The 18,059-nt window shown below is 41.5% G+C and overlaps 1 protein-coding gene across 1 annotated transcript in view; it reads left to right on the forward strand.

Moving 5' to 3' along the window:
- The window catches only part of DNAH8 (dynein axonemal heavy chain 8), a 288,603-nt gene that overhangs the window by 135,374 nt on the left and 135,170 nt on the right, over nucleotides 1-18,059 (forward strand). Inside the window, exons 45-56 of the mRNA XM_024557808.3 lie at nucleotides 662-849; nucleotides 3,009-3,095; nucleotides 3,179-3,286; nucleotides 4,142-4,276; nucleotides 5,951-6,112; nucleotides 9,110-9,356; nucleotides 9,448-9,689; nucleotides 9,777-9,917; nucleotides 11,253-11,490; nucleotides 14,382-14,524; nucleotides 14,956-15,090; nucleotides 15,587-15,709. Coding sequence (XP_024413576.3) covers nucleotides 662-849; nucleotides 3,009-3,095; nucleotides 3,179-3,286; nucleotides 4,142-4,276; nucleotides 5,951-6,112; nucleotides 9,110-9,356; nucleotides 9,448-9,689; nucleotides 9,777-9,917; nucleotides 11,253-11,490; nucleotides 14,382-14,524; nucleotides 14,956-15,090; nucleotides 15,587-15,709 — 1,949 coding nt within the window. The remainder of the gene's footprint in view (nucleotides 1-661; nucleotides 850-3,008; nucleotides 3,096-3,178; nucleotides 3,287-4,141; nucleotides 4,277-5,950; nucleotides 6,113-9,109; nucleotides 9,357-9,447; nucleotides 9,690-9,776; nucleotides 9,918-11,252; nucleotides 11,491-14,381; nucleotides 14,525-14,955; nucleotides 15,091-15,586; nucleotides 15,710-18,059) is intronic.

The following is an 18,059-nucleotide window of genomic DNA, read 5'->3' on the forward strand; positions in this document are numbered from 1 at the left end:
CGTTGGGGTCATAGGGATGGCTTTATAAATTCCAACGTCTGTATAGTGGAAATTCCCACAGGAGAGAGGACAAAAACTGGAGGGGGAGGGGGCCAAAATGAAAGAAAGAAGAGCATTTCAAGCAGCTGAAGATAATGAAGGTTTTCTCTCTCAGAGATTAGACAGGAGCGGTGTTCACAATATCCAGGTCTTTGTGCTGGGTTTTGTAAGCAATAAATAAAAATCCCTTTGGCTCTTCTCTGTTGTACCCAGCCTCCTGACACTTCTTTCATTTTAACAAGAAAGGAGCAGAGATGTCTGACTCAGAGAGGACGTTCCCTGTTTTGTCAGTTTCCCCAAACATTACAGCCCCTTCCTCCCCCATCCCCCCCTACTGCAGGTGGGGCTTCCAGATGGAGTCAAACTCCATCACCCCACAGCACCCCTGAGTGTAACGGCATGTCCGTACTTTGTTTTTGACGGTGTGCTATGCTCAGTGTCTCGGTGATGGGGTACAAATAATGCAACCTTCATATTGCTGGAACTGAATGTGTCTTTCTAAGTAGCCAGATGTGAAATTTTATGTAAATTGTATTTCAACATATAATTGTTTGAGAGCATTTTGGAGAAATGGTTGCTGTTAAGAAGTAAAACTTTTCAAATTCACTGTTTTTCATACCAGGTCTTGCGCAGTCAGGTTCTTGGGGCTGTTTTGATGAGTTTAACAGAATTGAACTGCCCGTCTTATCAGTGGCAGCCCAACAAATTTATATTGTTTTGACAGCAAGAAAAGAAAGAAAAAAACAGTTTATTTTTTCTGATGGTGATTGTGTTGACTTAAATCCAGAATTTGGAATCTTCTTAACAATGGTGAGAACATAGGTTTTAAATGCAATTTGGTTGGTTTAATTGTTATAGACTTAAGTACAAGAAAGTATCTATTTGTGGTAAATGACTAACAATCCGGGGTCAAGAGCTATTCTTTTATATCATATGATTTTTTTGAATAGTAAAAATACCCTAGACAAAAGACAAAATAGTGGTATGTTAATTATAATAATAGCTACTGTTTTTTGAACACTTACTATGTGTAAGGTGATGGGCTACATGTTTTCTGTATTGTATCTGACAGGATAGCTGTAGTAACAACAGCCCAATCTTAGTGGCTTACTATGTCAAAGATTTGTTTCTCCCTGTTGATGGGGCTGGGTGGAGAGGGCAGGGTCCGCTGTGTGTGTCCTTACTCTGGTACTGTCTCACTCTCCGCTGGTTTCTGTAGCAAAGGAAAAAGAGCACGTGAAAGAACAGGAACAGTTGTGCTCTGGCTCTTAGTGTTTCTGTCCAGAAGCGACACAAGCCAGAACCATAGGTTAAAGCAATCTGCACTCCGCACCTATCTTCGAAGGGGCAGGGGAGTGTAGTCAGGACTTTATTTTGCACGGTAGCTATTTTCTAACGGAGGCGCCTGAGGCACAGAGAGATTCAAAACTTGCAAAACTTGCTCAAGTCATACAGCCAGTCAGAGAAAGAGATATTGTCTAACATCAACGCCTGGCTACTTAACCTCTACATTTGGTTTTCTCTGAAGCTGAAGAAAGGCTGATGGGTATGATTTAAAACTTCCAAAATAATTCAGGAAGGTCCTATACCAAAGAACTGTGGCAAATTCATTTACCATGTGTTTGAGGTTTGAGGGCAGAGCTTTGGGATTCAATGTTGTACAGATGGAAAAGCAAAGATACGAATAAATAAAAGTTTCTATGAATTAGAGAAGTGAAGTTAACATCGAACCAGTTTTACTTAATGTTTTTATATGTTTTCTATTTAGTTAAATCTCTAAGTTGCAAGATAACACAAAGTACTCTGAGTTTTAACTGTCCCACTGGATAAACCATAGGAAGCAAAATAAGGAAAGTTTCTGATAAATTATATTGTAAGCGATGTCTAAAAAGCAGTTGGGGGTAAATAATGACTCTGAAGTGATCAATTATAACTTAGAAAATGGGATGAGGATACTTCCTTGGTGTGATAACTGTGGCATAATGTAATTTAAAGGAAGTTTAACGTTCTCCCTGGATTAAGGATAATATTGGAAACATCACTTAGATAGATACTAGGTTGGGCTGTGAATAACTGAGACATGAAAAATAGTGGCTTAACACGTAAGGATTTATTCTCTTAAGATTCTTCTGTGTTTCTACTCCATCATGGTTTCCAACCTCAAGGTCGCCTTACGACTAAAATGCTATAGAAGCATCACCGTTTTGTTGCAGTTATTTCATGCAGTGGGTCTCTTTGCATCTCATGAGGTCACACTGGGTGGGAAATGTGGTTTGTAGTCTGGGTGGTGATGCTCCCGGCTTGCAGCTGGGGTTCTGTGACTAAGGACGGAGAAAAGAAGGAGTATTGATAGGCAACCAGCAATCTCTGTATTCCCAGCATAGAGCAAGGTATCTTGCCCATTGACAGTACCCAATAAATGGTCAGGGCTTGTGGGTGTCTAGTGTACTTGCCAAAAATAACTGACCTCTCTTAGCCTTGTTTGTCTTTGAACCCCCAACTTTACCCTTGGACTTTTGGGTCTGACCTGTCCTCAACCTATAGCTACTTATGAGGGCTTAGCTTCCTTTCCAGCTCTACACTTGTCAATTGCAGTATTTTTCTTACCATACCTGTTTTTCTTCCCCTTCACCACCATGGGTTTTTTAAATGGTACTTTATCAGCCAAAGAACTCTATAATTTTGACTGAAAAGAGTAACTGAAGAGAGGAAATAAAAATTACCTAAGTACATCAGTAGGAAGTCCTGAATTTTCTTCTTCTTTCAATAACACATTTTGAATCATAATAATTATCTAGGTATTTATTCACTTTGTTCATTTTTCTGTTTTCTTAACCAGTACATAAACAGATGCTTAATTTTTGCTATACAAAGTGGTGTGTCTGTGTCTTTTTTAGTATAACGGAAATGGAAATATGTAAAAGAGAGTGATGTGACATCAGTTAAAATGAAATACTTTTAACTTTTAGAACCCTGGATATGCTGGGCGCCAGGAACTACCAGAAAACTTAAAAATTCAGTTTAGAACAGTTGCCATGATGGTTCCGGATAGACAGGTATGCACTGGGATTTAAAAACATAGTTTTTGTTCTTGTTTTTCATACAAGCTGTTGAAAATCTCACTGTGTTAATTTTTCAGATCATTATGAGAGTTAAACTTGCGAGCTGTGGTTTTCTTGAAAATGTTATCTTGGCTCAAAAGTTTTATGTTCTGTACAAACTCTGTGAGGAGCAACTTACTAAGCAGGTAACTGTACTTTTATTTTTCCCCCAGATGTAAAACTTGGTATTTTACTTAGCAGTTTTGCCTTATGATAAATGCTAATCAGCGAGCTTAAGAAAATCTCATTGACTCTTTTCTAAAGTATATTTATAATTACTTTGCCCTGTGGGTTATACATTTTAAAAACCTGTTTATTTTTGAATAATTATAAATTCACCAGAAGTTGCAAAGAAATGTATTGGGAGGGTCCGTGTGTTCATTATCCTACTTCCTTCCAAGTTGAAATCTTATAACTATAGTACAGTAACAAAACCAGGTAATGGACACTGATACAATCCAGAGTTTGTTAAGGTTTCACCAGTCATACCAGCACCCGGTGTGTGTGTGAAATTACATCGCGGGTGGAGATTCGTAGAACCACCACCCCAGGCAACATACACACCGGTTTCATCACTGCAGGGTTCCCCCATGCTGCCCCTTTTACAGCCACAGCCTCGTCTCTCCCAAATCCCCAGCCTCGTGCAGCCACTAACCCTCTCTCCATCTCTGTAATTTCGCTCCAAGAATGCTATATAAACGGAGTCACACAGTATACAACCTGTCTGTTATGTATTTTGAATCTGCCTCTCAGACTGTACCAGACTCTCATTCTCAGGAGATATTTAATCAGCGTGAATACTATATAGTGCAGCGTGATCTTTCCAATGGAATGGCCATTTTTCAGTTAAATACAGGGTGAAAGAATTTAGCTAATAAAACTTTGCAGCTCCGCTACTCCAAAACTATGGTATACATATCAGAGTACCTGCCTATATGTATATAGCGGGCCTTCAGTTAGAGCGCTTCGATGAAATGCTCTTCCCCCTTTTCCTGTCTTAGGTTCATTATGACTTCGGGCTGAGGAATATCCTGTCGGTGTTGAGGACACTCGGATCTCAGAAAAGAGCCAGACCAGAAGACAGTGAATTAAGCATTGTCATGAGAGGACTGAGAGATATGAACCTTTCTAAATTGGTACCTCTCTTCTCTGAGTTTGCCCCTCCTTCCAGAATTTCGCCTGGTTTCTTTCCACTTGGCTGACAAGTGGGGGTTGGCTCGTGGTAGGCTGTGAGCATTAGTGATTGCAGCAACAGGGGGTATGTGACTCCCCATGGCCTGTGTGCCTGGTGAGGGCTGGCAATGCGTCTTCTTGTCAGGTGTGTGCTGTGAAGCAGGCTTCATCAGTGGGCGTCAGCCGCCACATTTCAGCCCAGTACTCTGCCATTATTCATAATGGGACATGTTCTAAACATGAAAATCTGGATTCACGGGGAACCACGAGAACTTCTTGCTTTATCTGCATATGCTTGGTTTATTTCAGCTATGTCTCCCCCAAAACATCAGCATTATTTCTGTTTTCCAAAAATGCATCAAAAGTTTGCTGTGGAGATTATAATAGTTATTGCCCTGATCTCCCTCTTGTCCCAGTGAGCCAGGCTGTTTTGAACCAGCTGATGGGCAGGTTCATGTGGCATTTATTCAAGGGACTCTCTGTATTGTGTCCATGCCTTACGAGAACAAGGCTGAAAAAGAAACGGTTCTAAGGGAGCTCACACTGTAGTTGTAAAAACGGACACAATTCATACCTGTGGAGTTCATGACTATTGCAGAACCTTTTGGGGGGTGTTTTCTTGTCTGAGTCTCATAGCTACTCTGTGGGATTTGGATGGCTAGTGTGCTTACTGCCATTTTACGTAGGGGGGAGCCCAGACTCAGAGTGTGCAGAACCCCTCCACAAGCACAGTCAGCTGAGAAACTGGGACAAAAATCCATGAGAGCTTCTGATGACAAATTTTCTGCTCCTTCCAGTACACCTCACTGCTTCCCTTAGATAAAAGTATTCTTGAAATTCTTAGGCAAGAATTCTGGAAGCTAAGTGAAATAACCCAGGCAGTAAAAGACAAATACCATATGACCTCACCTATAAGTGGAACCTAATCAACAAAACAAACAATCCAGCAAAATATGACCAGAGACATTGAAATTAAGAACAAACTGACAGTGACCAGAGGGGAGGTGGGAGGGAATAATGGGGGGAAAGGGGAGAGGGTTTTCAGGAACATCTATAAAGGACACATGGACAAAACCAAAGGGGGGCAGGTAGGATCAAGGGTGGGAAGTTGGGGGATGGCTGGGGTAGGGGGCAGTGGTCGGGGGAAATTGGAGACAACTGTACTTGAACCACAATAAAGAAAAAGTTAAAAAAAAAAAAAAAAGAAGTGAGAACTGTGTTCTGATGGTTTTCCAGCTGATGTTGGGTGAGCCAGTCATGCAGAGCCATGTATATTTCCCTTATTTAAACAAATATTAGCATTTTATTTTCATGGGGTTGGGACTATTAATTGCATGTTTTTAAGGTTAATGTGCATACCTGTCTGTGAGAAGCAGAGCATTCATATCGTAAAGTAATGAGATCAAACCTTGGAGCGGTAGACTATAGAAGACATTGAATGCAAATAATTTTGGGTGCGATGCTATAGGTGATGTGGGTTCAGTGGGGTGTTCAGGAGAAAGTCCCAGAGGACACAAGTCTGGTGAGGAGAGTAATAAACTATTCTCTAGGCGTGAAATGACCAGTGCTATGTGCTTCCTAGTTGGTCCACGAACATTTGTTGACTGACTGAGTACATTTACTTTGTGCCATCTTAGGTGGATGAAGATGAACCCCTGTTCCTCAGCTTAATCAATGACCTGTTTCCAGGATTGCAGCTGGATAGTAACACCTATGTGGAACTACAAGCTGCAGTAGAGAACCAGGTTCAGTTAGAAGGTTTGATAAACCATCCACCCTGGAATCTCAAACTTGTGCAGGTAAAGAAACTTTAATCCATTATCAGTACAATGATGAGCATGAGTTGTGGGTTTTTTTACACACTTGAAATGACATTTAATTGCCAGAACAGGGTGGGAAGGGCATAACTTCAGAATATAATATAATTTTTAAAAATTGGATTAGGTTAGCTTTATAAAAATCCCATAATTGAGTATTAATTATTCTTATTTCTCTGGGACCAGTAAAAAGCTTCATCACAGATTAAGTTCTGGTTTTTCCCCCCATTAAAAAAAATTTTGTTGTTCTTCAAGTACAGTTGTCTGCCCTTTAGCATATCTTGAAGTGTTGGTTTGGTGGAGGTGTATTCTTTCAGCCTTCTTTTGTCTGGGAAACTCCTTATTTCTCCTTCCATTTCAATTGAAAGCCTTGCTGGGTAGAGTAGTCTCGGTTGCAAGCCTTTATTTTTCATTACTTGGAATATTTCTTGCCATTGTCTCCTAGTTGGGAGTGTTTCTGTTGAGAAATCAGCTGCTAGTCTTATTGGTGTCCCTTGTATGTTATTTGTTGTTTCTCTCTCGCTGCTTTTAGTATTCTCTTCATCTTTAAAAGTTGGCATTTTAATTATGATGTGTCTTGGAGTAGGCCTCTTTGGGTTCATCTTGACTGCGCCTCCTCCTTCCTCTTCGCTAGCCAGCCACTGTGTGAGAGTTCCTTAAACAGTGGCTGAGAGCCTTTTTTGAGTACAATCCACTTGTTTAAGCTCGCCTTTCTTAACAAGTGCCCAGCTTTTCACACAGCCCAACTTTCAACCAGACTAGAGACTGTCCGGGTCAGGGTCCGACATGGCTCAACTCTTCTCCCTTCTTCAGGTGTCACCTGGCTCCCCAGTTTCTCTGGTAATGACCTAGCCAGTGTCTACAGTCCCAGCGGGTGTCTCCCACTGCGTCTTTATTTCCCCCAGCGACTTCAAGCATCCAGGTCTCTCCTGGTGCCCTGCTGCCTTCCCTGCTTTGGTAGGGGAGGGAGCTGCTGATCCGGATCTCCACCAAAGATCCTGCAGCCCCCTCCAACCATGACAGCAGGTACCTGGCCGGGGGCCGCAGGAGCCTTGGTCCTGGTGCAGGTGCCAGGGACCTTACTGTCCCAATGCAATCTCCTTACCATCTGTTCTTCAACGTCCTCTACAGTTTCGGCTTCCAAACTTCATATAAGCTGGGATTCTGTTGGCTATTCACTCTGTTCATCAGAAGATTGGCTAGGTGTTCCAGCTGGGTGCAGGGGGAAGTGGGCTCCGCTCCCCCCTACCTCACCGCCATTCAGCATGTGTTGTTAAAGACCACCATTTTAAGAGAAGAACTCGTGATATTAGTCCTAGTTGGTGTAAATATTGAAGTTAAATTAAAACACAGCAATGCAAGAAGAATCCTCAGGAGAATGCGTTGCTTCTAGCGGGATGGAACGGATTTACCCTGCCTCACAGTAAACAGGTAGTAATTTGCTGAGGTACTTACACCTGGTGAGAAGGTTGGGTGAATCTCAAGAGGATATCAAGTTATAAAACCCGGGGAGATGGAATGGTCCAGCTGGCTTCTCGCACCAATCTGGCAGTATTGCCCATGGCTGGGTGCCTTCTGGGGGCATGGAGCCTGCAGAATCTGGTAGTATAGCTTTGCTTCTACTTGGCGTGTGGACGTGTTCACACACCTACACTAAAACTTGAATCTTTGCATCTCTTGGTGTCTTTTTTTATCCTCACCTGAGAATATGCTTACTGATTTTAAGGAGAGAGGAAGGGAGGTGGAGAGATGGAGAGAAACATCGATGGGAGAGAGAAATATTGCTTGGATGCCTCTTGTACGCCTGACCTGGGACTGAACCCATACACTGGGCGTGTGCCCTGACCAGGAGTCAAATATGTGACATTTTGGATTACGGGACCACACTCCAGCCACCTGAGCCACCCGGCCAGGGCTCTTGGTGCCCTTCTATTCGTCACCGTCACCCGCTGTGACGACCACTTCAGCATACTGAGCACTACAATCCTAGCCCTCTGAGTGGTGAGGGACTGGAAGGCTGCGTTCTTTCTTGATGTCAGGAGCGTTACTCTGTAGCATAATGTTATGGCCAGTGCCTCTGTTGCTTTTAAACTGTGGGTTAAGTAGTAATGTATATATTTCTGTCTAAAATGCTAGGAGAGCTCAAATTCTACCTCTGATCAGCTTTGAGACCTTTGACACGTTAACAAAACAATGGACAGGATGTTGTAACAGACACTGTCCATGTTTTAGTATGTCTCTTGTATCTCCTTTACCATTTCCATGTGCTCTTTCTCAGTTTCTTTGGGATTCTGATACATTCGCCCACACTTAGCCACTCCCTCCTGGAGAACTGGAGCCGCTTTATTGGCAGGCTCAGAGAACAGGCAGTACCAGGGAGTTTATCACACCTTGCTTGGCTTCTCCCCATTCCTGTCCTGCTTCCCCCTTCCTTAATGGTTTCTCCTCAGAGCATTCACTGAGCAAATTGCTTGCACAAGAATCCTCATCGCAGGCTATGCTTCTGGAGAAGCAGAAGGTGGATGTATGCTTGGATCTTCACCACAACGGTTTGTGTTTCTGCTTTCTGCCACTAGGGGGTGATATAATCACGTTGCATGCCGAGAAAATGGAAAAACTGCTAGAATAAGTATCAGCAAAACAAAATCACGAGGAGTAAAATCACAAAACAAAATCACAAGGTTTGAGAAGCAAAAGCTAGACCCTAAATTTCGGAATTAATTATTTCCAAAATTTAATTTGTGTTCCACATTGTCATAACTTTGTCAGATTCTTTATAACTCGGTTGTTAACTTGCTGTCCACATCTAGTAAAACAAAAAACATTTTTTTACATTTTCTCATTTTTAAAATAGCGAGCTAGTTACTTTAATGAGTCGATTATTAAGAGCTTTTTCATTTCAGCATACTACTTCTATAAATGTCAGCCAGAGACTTGCAAGTTACAGTTTCCAATTGATTGTTTCATTTCATTGCTTAGTTGTATGAGACGTCCCTGGTCCGTCACGGCTTGATGACTCTCGGGCCCAGTGGCTCAGGGAAGACAACTGTTATATCCATCCTGATGAAGGCGTTAACAGAATGCGGCCGGCCTCACAGAGAAATGCGAATGAATCCGAAAGCTATTACTGCGCCTCAGATGTTTGGGAGACTGGACACTGCTACCAATGATTGGACAGATGGAATTTTTTCTACTCTATGGAGAAAAACATTAAAAGCTAAAAAAGGTACACATCAGCTCTCCTTTGAGATCAATTTTTTTCCTGCCAGTTTATTATTAACACTATTTGCTTAATTTCCTGTTTCAATTATTCACAGGTGAAAACATTTTCCTTATTTTAGATGGCCCTGTAGATGCCATTTGGATTGAGAACTTAAATTCTGTGTTGGACGACAATAAAACGCTCACGTTAGCTAACGGAGATCGCATCCCCATGTCCCCTAATTGTAAGCTTTTGTTTGAAGTCCACAATATTGAGAATGCCTCACCTGCCACGGTCTCTAGAATGGGCATGGTCTACATCAGCAGCTCCGCCCTCAGCTGGAGGCCGATATTAGAGGTGGGGCGAGAGACTTGCAGAAGCCTCTTCAGTATCTTTCCGCGTTTCATGTGCTTAATAAACAGAGACTCTGTTTCTTTGCTGCAGGCGTGGCTGAAGAAGCGCACTACACAGGAAGCTTCTGTATTCCAAACTCTGTATAATAAAATATTTGAAGATGTATATACATTTATGAAACTAAACCTCAGTCCAAAAATGCAACTCCTGGAGTGCAACTATATTGTGCAAGTAAGATTTTCTTGTATATTCACTACTTAGATTTGAGATGTTTTTCTACTCAGTTGCGGTTTAGAGGCATCTGAAATAAAGCTTTATGCAGTCCGTAGGCATCTTGTTATCATTTGGCTTCGAAGGCTCTCAGAAGTTGGATTCCCGCTGAAGAGCTCTTTCACGCTCTTACTGCCATCTCTCCATCATTTTCACCTCCTTGGGAGTTGTTGTCAGGGGAAGAGAGTGAGCTGTCTTTCCCATCGTCCAGCGTAGTGACCTTCCCAGAAAGCAGGTCCAATAAAGAGAGTAGACAAAATAAACAAGGAGAGCTCACAGTTCTACAGAAAAGAACAGAGAGGAGCTGATGGCATTCAGGAAAACTCGACAATGCTGCCTATGCAAATGTAGTATATAGTAGACAGGGAAACTTCTCAACAATTCTTCAAGTAGTTTATAGTATCTTTTTTTCCACACTCAGTTTTTCTTATTAATCTTTGGAAAACAAACAACAACAGAACTAGGTATAGATTTTTAAGGGCTCTCCTGATGCTAGACCACAGGTGATCTCTTATCCATTCTAGTGCTGTGGCTCTTAGCGGAAGGGGCATCCGTCAGTGAGGGGGGTGGGCTAGAAATAATGCACGAGGCTGCACTAAATATGTAGTAATTACTTTAAAATGCAGAATGTAAGTGGAAATCTTACTCTGAAATGATTTTGTTTTGAAAGACTGAGGATGTCTTACTCTCTATACATTTCTTTCTGATGCCGAATGGGAGTTAGCGCACTTTCTTAAAGGGGCAGCTAGCAGATATTTTAGGCTCTGCACATCTCTCTGTCTCACCCACTCAACTCTGCTGTTTATTGCAAAAACTGCTGACACAAAACATACATGAATGTGACCTTGTTTTGGTAAAACTTTATTTGCCCAGCATGTGGCTGGCCCGTGGGGCCACAGTTTGCTGAGCCTTGCAAAATGTTAAGGAGAAATAAAATCTTTGATCTAGACAATTTGGAGGAACCAAATTTTAGAATCAGCAACTGCCTTAGAAAACATTTAGTCTAGGCTTTTCACTTTACAGATGAAAAAACCGAAACTCAGGTCAGTACCATTAGCAGGAAGTGGAAACCAGCCCTCCAGGTTCCCGGGTGAGCAGCCTTCCTGCTGGACCTGCAGCCTTTCTGCAGCAGGACAGCTTGCTTCTGACCGCTGGTGCTGGGGGACAGCGGCCACGCGATATTTGCAGATGCGTTTGCTTCTCTTTCCTTCCGTATGAGTTCACTCTCATTTAATTTTTTAAATGTAAAACATTTAAGTATAAAAATTTATTTAATTGTATTTTAAATATTTTCAGTCTCTCACTCTTCTGGAAGGGCTGATTCCCTCCAAAGAAGAAGGTGGTGTCTCATGTGTGGAGCATCTTCATAAACTGTTTGTGTTTGGCCTGATGTGGAGTTTGGGAGCCCTGCTGGAACTGGAAAGCAGAGAGAAGCTCGAAGCCTTTATACGGAGTCATGAAAGCAAGTTAGACTTACCTGAAATCCCTAAAGACAAAAATCAAACCATGTACGAGTTTTTTGTTACTGATTATGGTAAGCATAGTGACTTTGACCTAAAAGGAAATGACACTTTTCAAGTGGGAAAAATGTAAACTTCCATGAACTCTTCTATGGGAAGTATTAAACCAGTTATGAATAAGAACTTCTCATACGTTTTTGAAGGGCATCTATCCACAGAGTAGTGTAATTTTGCATGTTGGCCATGGTGCGAATTGGCATAGAGACTGTGACTTCTCCTCTTCTTGGCCTAAATAAGTTAGCGATACCTCTTACACTGGCTACTTTCTAATGCTTGACAAGGAAAGTAGAGGTGTGGAGAACCCAGATTCTTCATGATGCAGGAACATAGCAACCCCACAGCTTCCCTACTGGAAATGTCACAGTAACTAGAGAGTGAGCCAAGCAGATGAGTCTTCCTCACACGTAGCAGATGCGGCCTCGCGGGTGTGGCAGGGCCCAGCTCACCTCTCTCCAAAAGAAATGCCCTTGAGCTTGATGCCTTTATCCAGAACCTCCCTTTCAGTTCTTCTAAGTCCCAGGGAAGAAAAATTATGCTTCCTAACAATTGTGTTTACCTCTGATTCTTTCTAAAACCCCCGAACAGCAAAGGTATTTTTTTAAAGCCCAAGCTCAAAAGAACAGGAAGAGTAGATAGCAGTAGCTACGTTTTGAAAGCAAGAAAGCAGAAAGGGAAGTGGCAGTTGACTTAGCACACTGGACAAAGGCAAACCCTACACCAGCACAGGGAAGAGTCCAGAAGCAATGGTACATATCACAGAACCTTCAAAGGGCTCAGGTATTGGAAACTGGGGCAAAGGTAGAGGTAAACACAAGAAGGCTGCTCGTGTCTCTGCTTAAGAAACACCTCTAGGTCCTCTTTCCAAAGCCACACTTCTACATGGCTGCAGCTACCCCACACTGGCCAAAGACTGAAGAATTACGAATTGTTCGGAAAGTGTAAAACACAGGGTTGCCTGGATCTAGGGGACACTAGGCGTATTTGAGGGTATGGGCACCGTCTAAATATGAGCATTAAGTGAGTTCGTACTTTAAAGGGCTTTTATAAAGAGACTGAAGTACGTGAGTTTTTTTAGCTGGCCATCTTTAACCAGAGTGACCAATGATTGTACAGCATGTGATTAGAAGCTGTTAAAGATTTGGAATGGTAGAAAGGATGTCTGAGTCAAAATGCAAACTAAAATTACATGCATCCTTCAGTGTAGGTATGAATTCCCTTAGAATCCAGAGCCCACCCACAGGTGTTCTTTGAAAAGATCAATGAAATTGATAAATCTCTTATCAGAGATATCAGGGGGGAAAAGAGGAGACATAAATCACCATTGTCCAGAATGAAAGAGGGAACATCACTACAGCTCCTGCAGACATTTTTAAAAAAGAAATGACTTTTAAAAACATTATTAAAACTACACTTGACAATACAGATGAAATGGGCAAATCCCTTGAAAGATACAAACTGCCAAACATCGAGAAGAAATACTGTAAATATCCCTGTAGGTACTTAAAAATTGAATTTGTAGATAAAAAACCTTTGTACAAAGAAAACTGTAGGCTCAGATGACTTCATTAGTGAATTCTATCAAATACCTAAGGAAGAAGTAATATCAGTTCTACATAAACTCTTCCAAAGTATATGAGGAGGAAACGCTTGCCAGCTCTTTTATAAGGGCAGTGTTATCCTGACACCCAAACCAGAAAAAGACATTACAAAGAACATTGACGCAAATTTCTTAATAAAATTTTAACAAATTAAATAGTGTATTAAAAAGGATAATACAGGGTCCGGCAGAAGTAGGCCAGGTCCGCACACTGATGTTTCTCTCCCTCTCTTTCTCCCATCCTTCCCCTCTCTAAACAAATAAATAAAATCTTTAAAAACAACCACAGTGGGATATTTAGCCACTAGAATGGCTAAAGTTAAAAATAATACCAAGTAGTGGCGAGAATGTGCAGTTGGAACTCTCATGCACTACACCATGGTCCAGCCGCTTTGGAAAAACAGTTGGGCCATTTCATAAAAGTTAAACATACACTTATCATATGATCGATTATTTTGCAAGAAAACCTGAAATCGAGGTTATTGTTCCAATGATGAATATTGCTTTGTTATCTTCAAAAGTTATCCTCTCATCTCTTTCCATGCAGTCGTGTACACAGCAACTTTTTTGGTACAATTCCAAGTCATAGCAAAATCTGGTTGAAGGCATCCAACATAGCAGTTAAACTCAACAGCGCAACAGCCACCATGCAGGCAATCCCGTTTAAATGGCAACAACGTGAACAGCTCTGACCAAGTCAGTCTAACCAACAGTAGTCGTAAGGCATCATTCAAGAGATGCTAAGGTGTAAATAAAACTTCTTCTTAGAAGTGATGAAATGTAGTATTAATAATTATCATAACAATAATATCAGTCGGTAAACTAGTAGTGACTCTTAAGTCAGAGTGTGGGGACTCGCTGCCACTAGCTTTAGGGCCAGATTTGTTTTCCCATTTTTCATGGCAAACATCCTTGGTGCAGGGACCAGTCATCCCTTGCCGGTTTTCCCCATCCTTTCAGGTGATGTGGCTTTCCTACTAGACACTAAGGATGCCATCGGGCTCACCGCTAGCTGACCTGGATTACATTTCAGGCCAGATCTCTCCGGATGAATGATTTAGCAACTGAAAACTTTGTAAGGAGTCAAAACAAATTTAATTATCAATGCCACATATATCAGATAAGCAGATATTAGATTAGATATTTCAGAAGATGGTAGTCTATATGAACAGGTAGGTTAACATGTTTTAGGAAGGTGTTTAAAATGTTTTAAGATTCTGCTGATTGTTTATAGCTCTTGCATTTTTATATTCTGATTACTTTTGAAGAATGTGGTTTTATTAAGATTGATTTTTACTTGTTGTATAGGTGATTGGGAGCACTGGAATAAGAAACTTCAGCCATATTTTTACCCAACTGACAGTATTCCAGAGTATTCATCAATTTTGGTTCCAAATGTTGACAATATTAGAACAAATTTTTTGATAGACACCATTGCAAAACAGAATAAAGTAAGTAAGTTTGATAGTGTCTTAGATGACTGCAAATCATTTCTTTTTGTACACTACAGTTAGAAGAATTGAACTCCAGCACAACGGGCTGGAGGCAGTGAGAGAAACACGTTTGGGAAGTAAACCCCAGGTCCCAGGGCACACTTGCACTCAACGTCCTCTGAATTGCTGACTCCTGGCTTGCTGAGGAGAGTGGGGGTCTGCTTACAAAGTCCTTCCTTGCTCCTGTGGTCACGTGAATGTTCACCCATATTTTCTTTCAGCACTTTTTACTTTTAAATCTTTAATTCAACTATGTTATACTTTTGTGTAGATGTAATTCTAAAAAATAAGTTGTATTTTGTAGAATGAAAGAATGGCCACTAGAACCATAAGATACTTAAAACGAAGTATGTTACAACACTTTCAACTTGCTTATCCTGGGGTTGCAGGCTGTTTTGCTCACAGGAGAGCAGGGGACAGCAAAAACTGTAATGATTAAGGCCTATCTGAAAAAATATGACCCTGAAGTACAGTTATCCAAAAGTCTAAACTTTTCATCTGCCACGGAACCGATGATGTTTCAGGTAAAACCCATCATTTCCTGGAGTAATCAATATATTAAATACATATTTTAAGTGGTGGCTATTACAAAACGTATATGCATATAAAACATTCATATACATATGAAATGTTTTCATATATGTGTATATATATGTGAAAATAGTATCAAAATAAATGGTGGGGCAGTTGGCATTCAGCTATTTAACCTCCCTAAGGTTGAGATTAAAGCCAAATCCATATACCATATTTGCATTAATGGTCTAATGTTTATTAATAGCCTCAAATTTGGATTAATAGCCTAAAATTGAAGCTGAAGCTGAACTTTTGAGTGTATCTCTTTGAACATAAATTAATGATTAACATCATAATAACTTACTTTTTAAATTCACAATATGTATTTTAATAATGGTATTTACACATATTACGTAAATTATATTCTACTCTGGAAAATATGCTCATCATTTTTAGAAATGTGGCTTGGGATCTAATGCATAAGACAAACCATTTCCTTTTCTCTAGAGAACAATCGAAAGCTATGTGGATAAGCGAATGGGAAGCACATATGGGCCACCAGGAGGCAGAAAAATGACTGTGTTTATTGATGATATTAATATGCCCATCATTAATGAGTGGGGAGATCAGGTATGACTAAAACAGCTCCTACAGATTGTATTTAATCAGTACTTTTGTCATATGTAAAAATGTCAAATCATCTTCATCTCACTAAACCTAGTAACAACTGTCGGACTTTTTTGACTTCTCGGTTATAGGTGATGTTCTCCCTTCTTGAAATCCCCTGAACTTTTCAGCAACATGCCCACCTGTCTCTCTGGCTTCTTGGTTTCAGTGTCCTTTCTGGCTCCTCTCTTCCCCTCCCCAGGGTTTCTCTCACCTCTTCCTCTGCATACTCTCCATTGATTTAGAAAAGACTTGTTTTTTATAACTCTGGTCATCTTCAATCCCAGAGTCATTCCCCATTAGAGAACCTCACCAATGCTGCTAGAATCCTGTGTGTTCTTGTGGGATCCCCAGCACCTCTCTCCTTCCTCCATGCACTGCCTCATCAGCACCCTCTACCTGGAGCTGCCAGGACCCCTCCCATCCCGCCCTTTATCCTGGTTCACCTCACACACCATTGGGTGGCCAGGACCCCAGGTCTGTGGTCACCCTGAGAATAACCCCCAGACAGCTCTGCTTGGCCTTTCTCTGATCTCCTCTCTTACTTCCCCATTCCTTTCTGTGTGCCCCTGGAAGCCACAGTTAATCCACAAAATCCACTGTAAATTTGACTTCTCTGAACTTTCCCCTCACCTCACACTCTAGTGGAAACCCAGGACACCGCTCTCCCTGCAGACTTCTCAGGTGGAACCCTGGGCCTGCAGGTGAGGAGGACGTCCTCCGTGCTCCTCCTGGCCCTCCGCCCTCAGATATCGCCCCTCCTTCCCTGAAGATTCCAGTTCCTGGATCACTGTTACTCTCTCCAGTACCCTCCCCGTCATCAGGCCTGAGCTGTGTGGGTGTGCGAACTGTGGACTTGTACTTCACAGAGCCCTGCGTGTGGTTTAATGCTCTGTTGTCACCATCTTGAAATTCTTTAAATTTAAATTTTAAAAAGGAGCCTTGCATTTTCATTTTGCCCTGGGTCCTGCAAACTATACAACCTACTGTCATAATTCTTGGTGATGCCAGTACGCACACATGATCGTGGCCTCTGAGTTGCCTGAGCTGGCCTCCGCCAATGATTGTGCCTTCCACCCTGGCTGCGTGACTCATTCATTCAGTCGTACCCTACATTGTCATCATCAGTGTGACTCCTTCAGCATCTCAGTTTCAAGCACTTCATTCTCTGATTACCATGTCCACTCTCTCAGTCGTTCCCTGTGCTGCCCAGACTCCAGATGGACCTGCTATCCATTTTTCCTATCACCATTAAACTGTCCCCATTTCCTCTCATTTCTTCACCACTTTTCCCAGCTAAAATCCCATGATCTGTCATTACAGTCACTGGAGCATACACCCTCTGCTCATCTGCCTTAACCACGTTGAAACCTTGGTGACACTTGCTGTCTACCCTCCTTCCACCTGCGCCTATGCAGCTAAACTCAGCTGGAGAAAGCCTCATCTGGTTTCACTTTAAAATCAAGATCCTGCATCTCAGCTGAGCTCTTAATGCTGCCAAACAGTCTTACTGGTCTCATGTTTTATCTTTGCCCCGTGTATGCCTGTACCACGTTTCCTTCATAGTAGGCTCATGCTCTGAGAGATGACTATCTCATACCTTTTTCTTCTTCCCAGACCTCCGACACCTCCATTTCCTCACCCTCAGATGCGCAGACACATGCTGCAGCTTTCTTTCTGCTTCTCTGAGGAAGTTGATTTTCCCTTTTGTTATCTACATACTGTACTTACTTTCCATGTTCTAGAGGTTACCCTCCATCCTGCATACACAGATGATCAAACCTTTAACTCTCATTTTGCAGGTGCAGTGACATTGGAACACTTCAATTTCCTTAATCTTTCTCCTGACTTCTCATTTTATTGTTGACATGTATTTTAAGTCTATAACTCTCTTTTAAAATAAAATTTCCGTGAGACATTTTGTTTACTGTTGTATGTATTCACTCCTCATTTGCATTACCCACATATTTAACACTTTCTTTGCTCTTCACTTGTTCTTGTGTCTTGAGCCTTCCCTCTGGTATGATGTTTCTTTTGCTTTTAGAACTTTCTTCAGAGAAGGTCTTTTAATGACTAATGCTTAGTTTTTGTTTACTTGCAAATGTGTTTATTTCATCTTCTTTATCTGAGAGACATTGCTGCTGAATGTAAATATCTAGGTGGGCAGTTATTTTTTTCATTGTGTTGAATATATTATTCCTGTCTTCTGTTTTCTTTGCTGCTGTTAAGTAGCCAACTATCACTTAAGCATTGCACCTCTGTAGTTAACCTGCCTTTTTTCACTTGCTGCTTTTAAGACTTTCTCTTTACCTTA

This window comes from Desmodus rotundus, chromosome 11, assembly GCF_022682495.2.
Source record: "Desmodus rotundus isolate HL8 chromosome 11, HLdesRot8A.1, whole genome shotgun sequence".
Taxonomy (NCBI): Eukaryota; Metazoa; Chordata; class Mammalia; order Chiroptera; family Phyllostomidae; genus Desmodus; species Desmodus rotundus.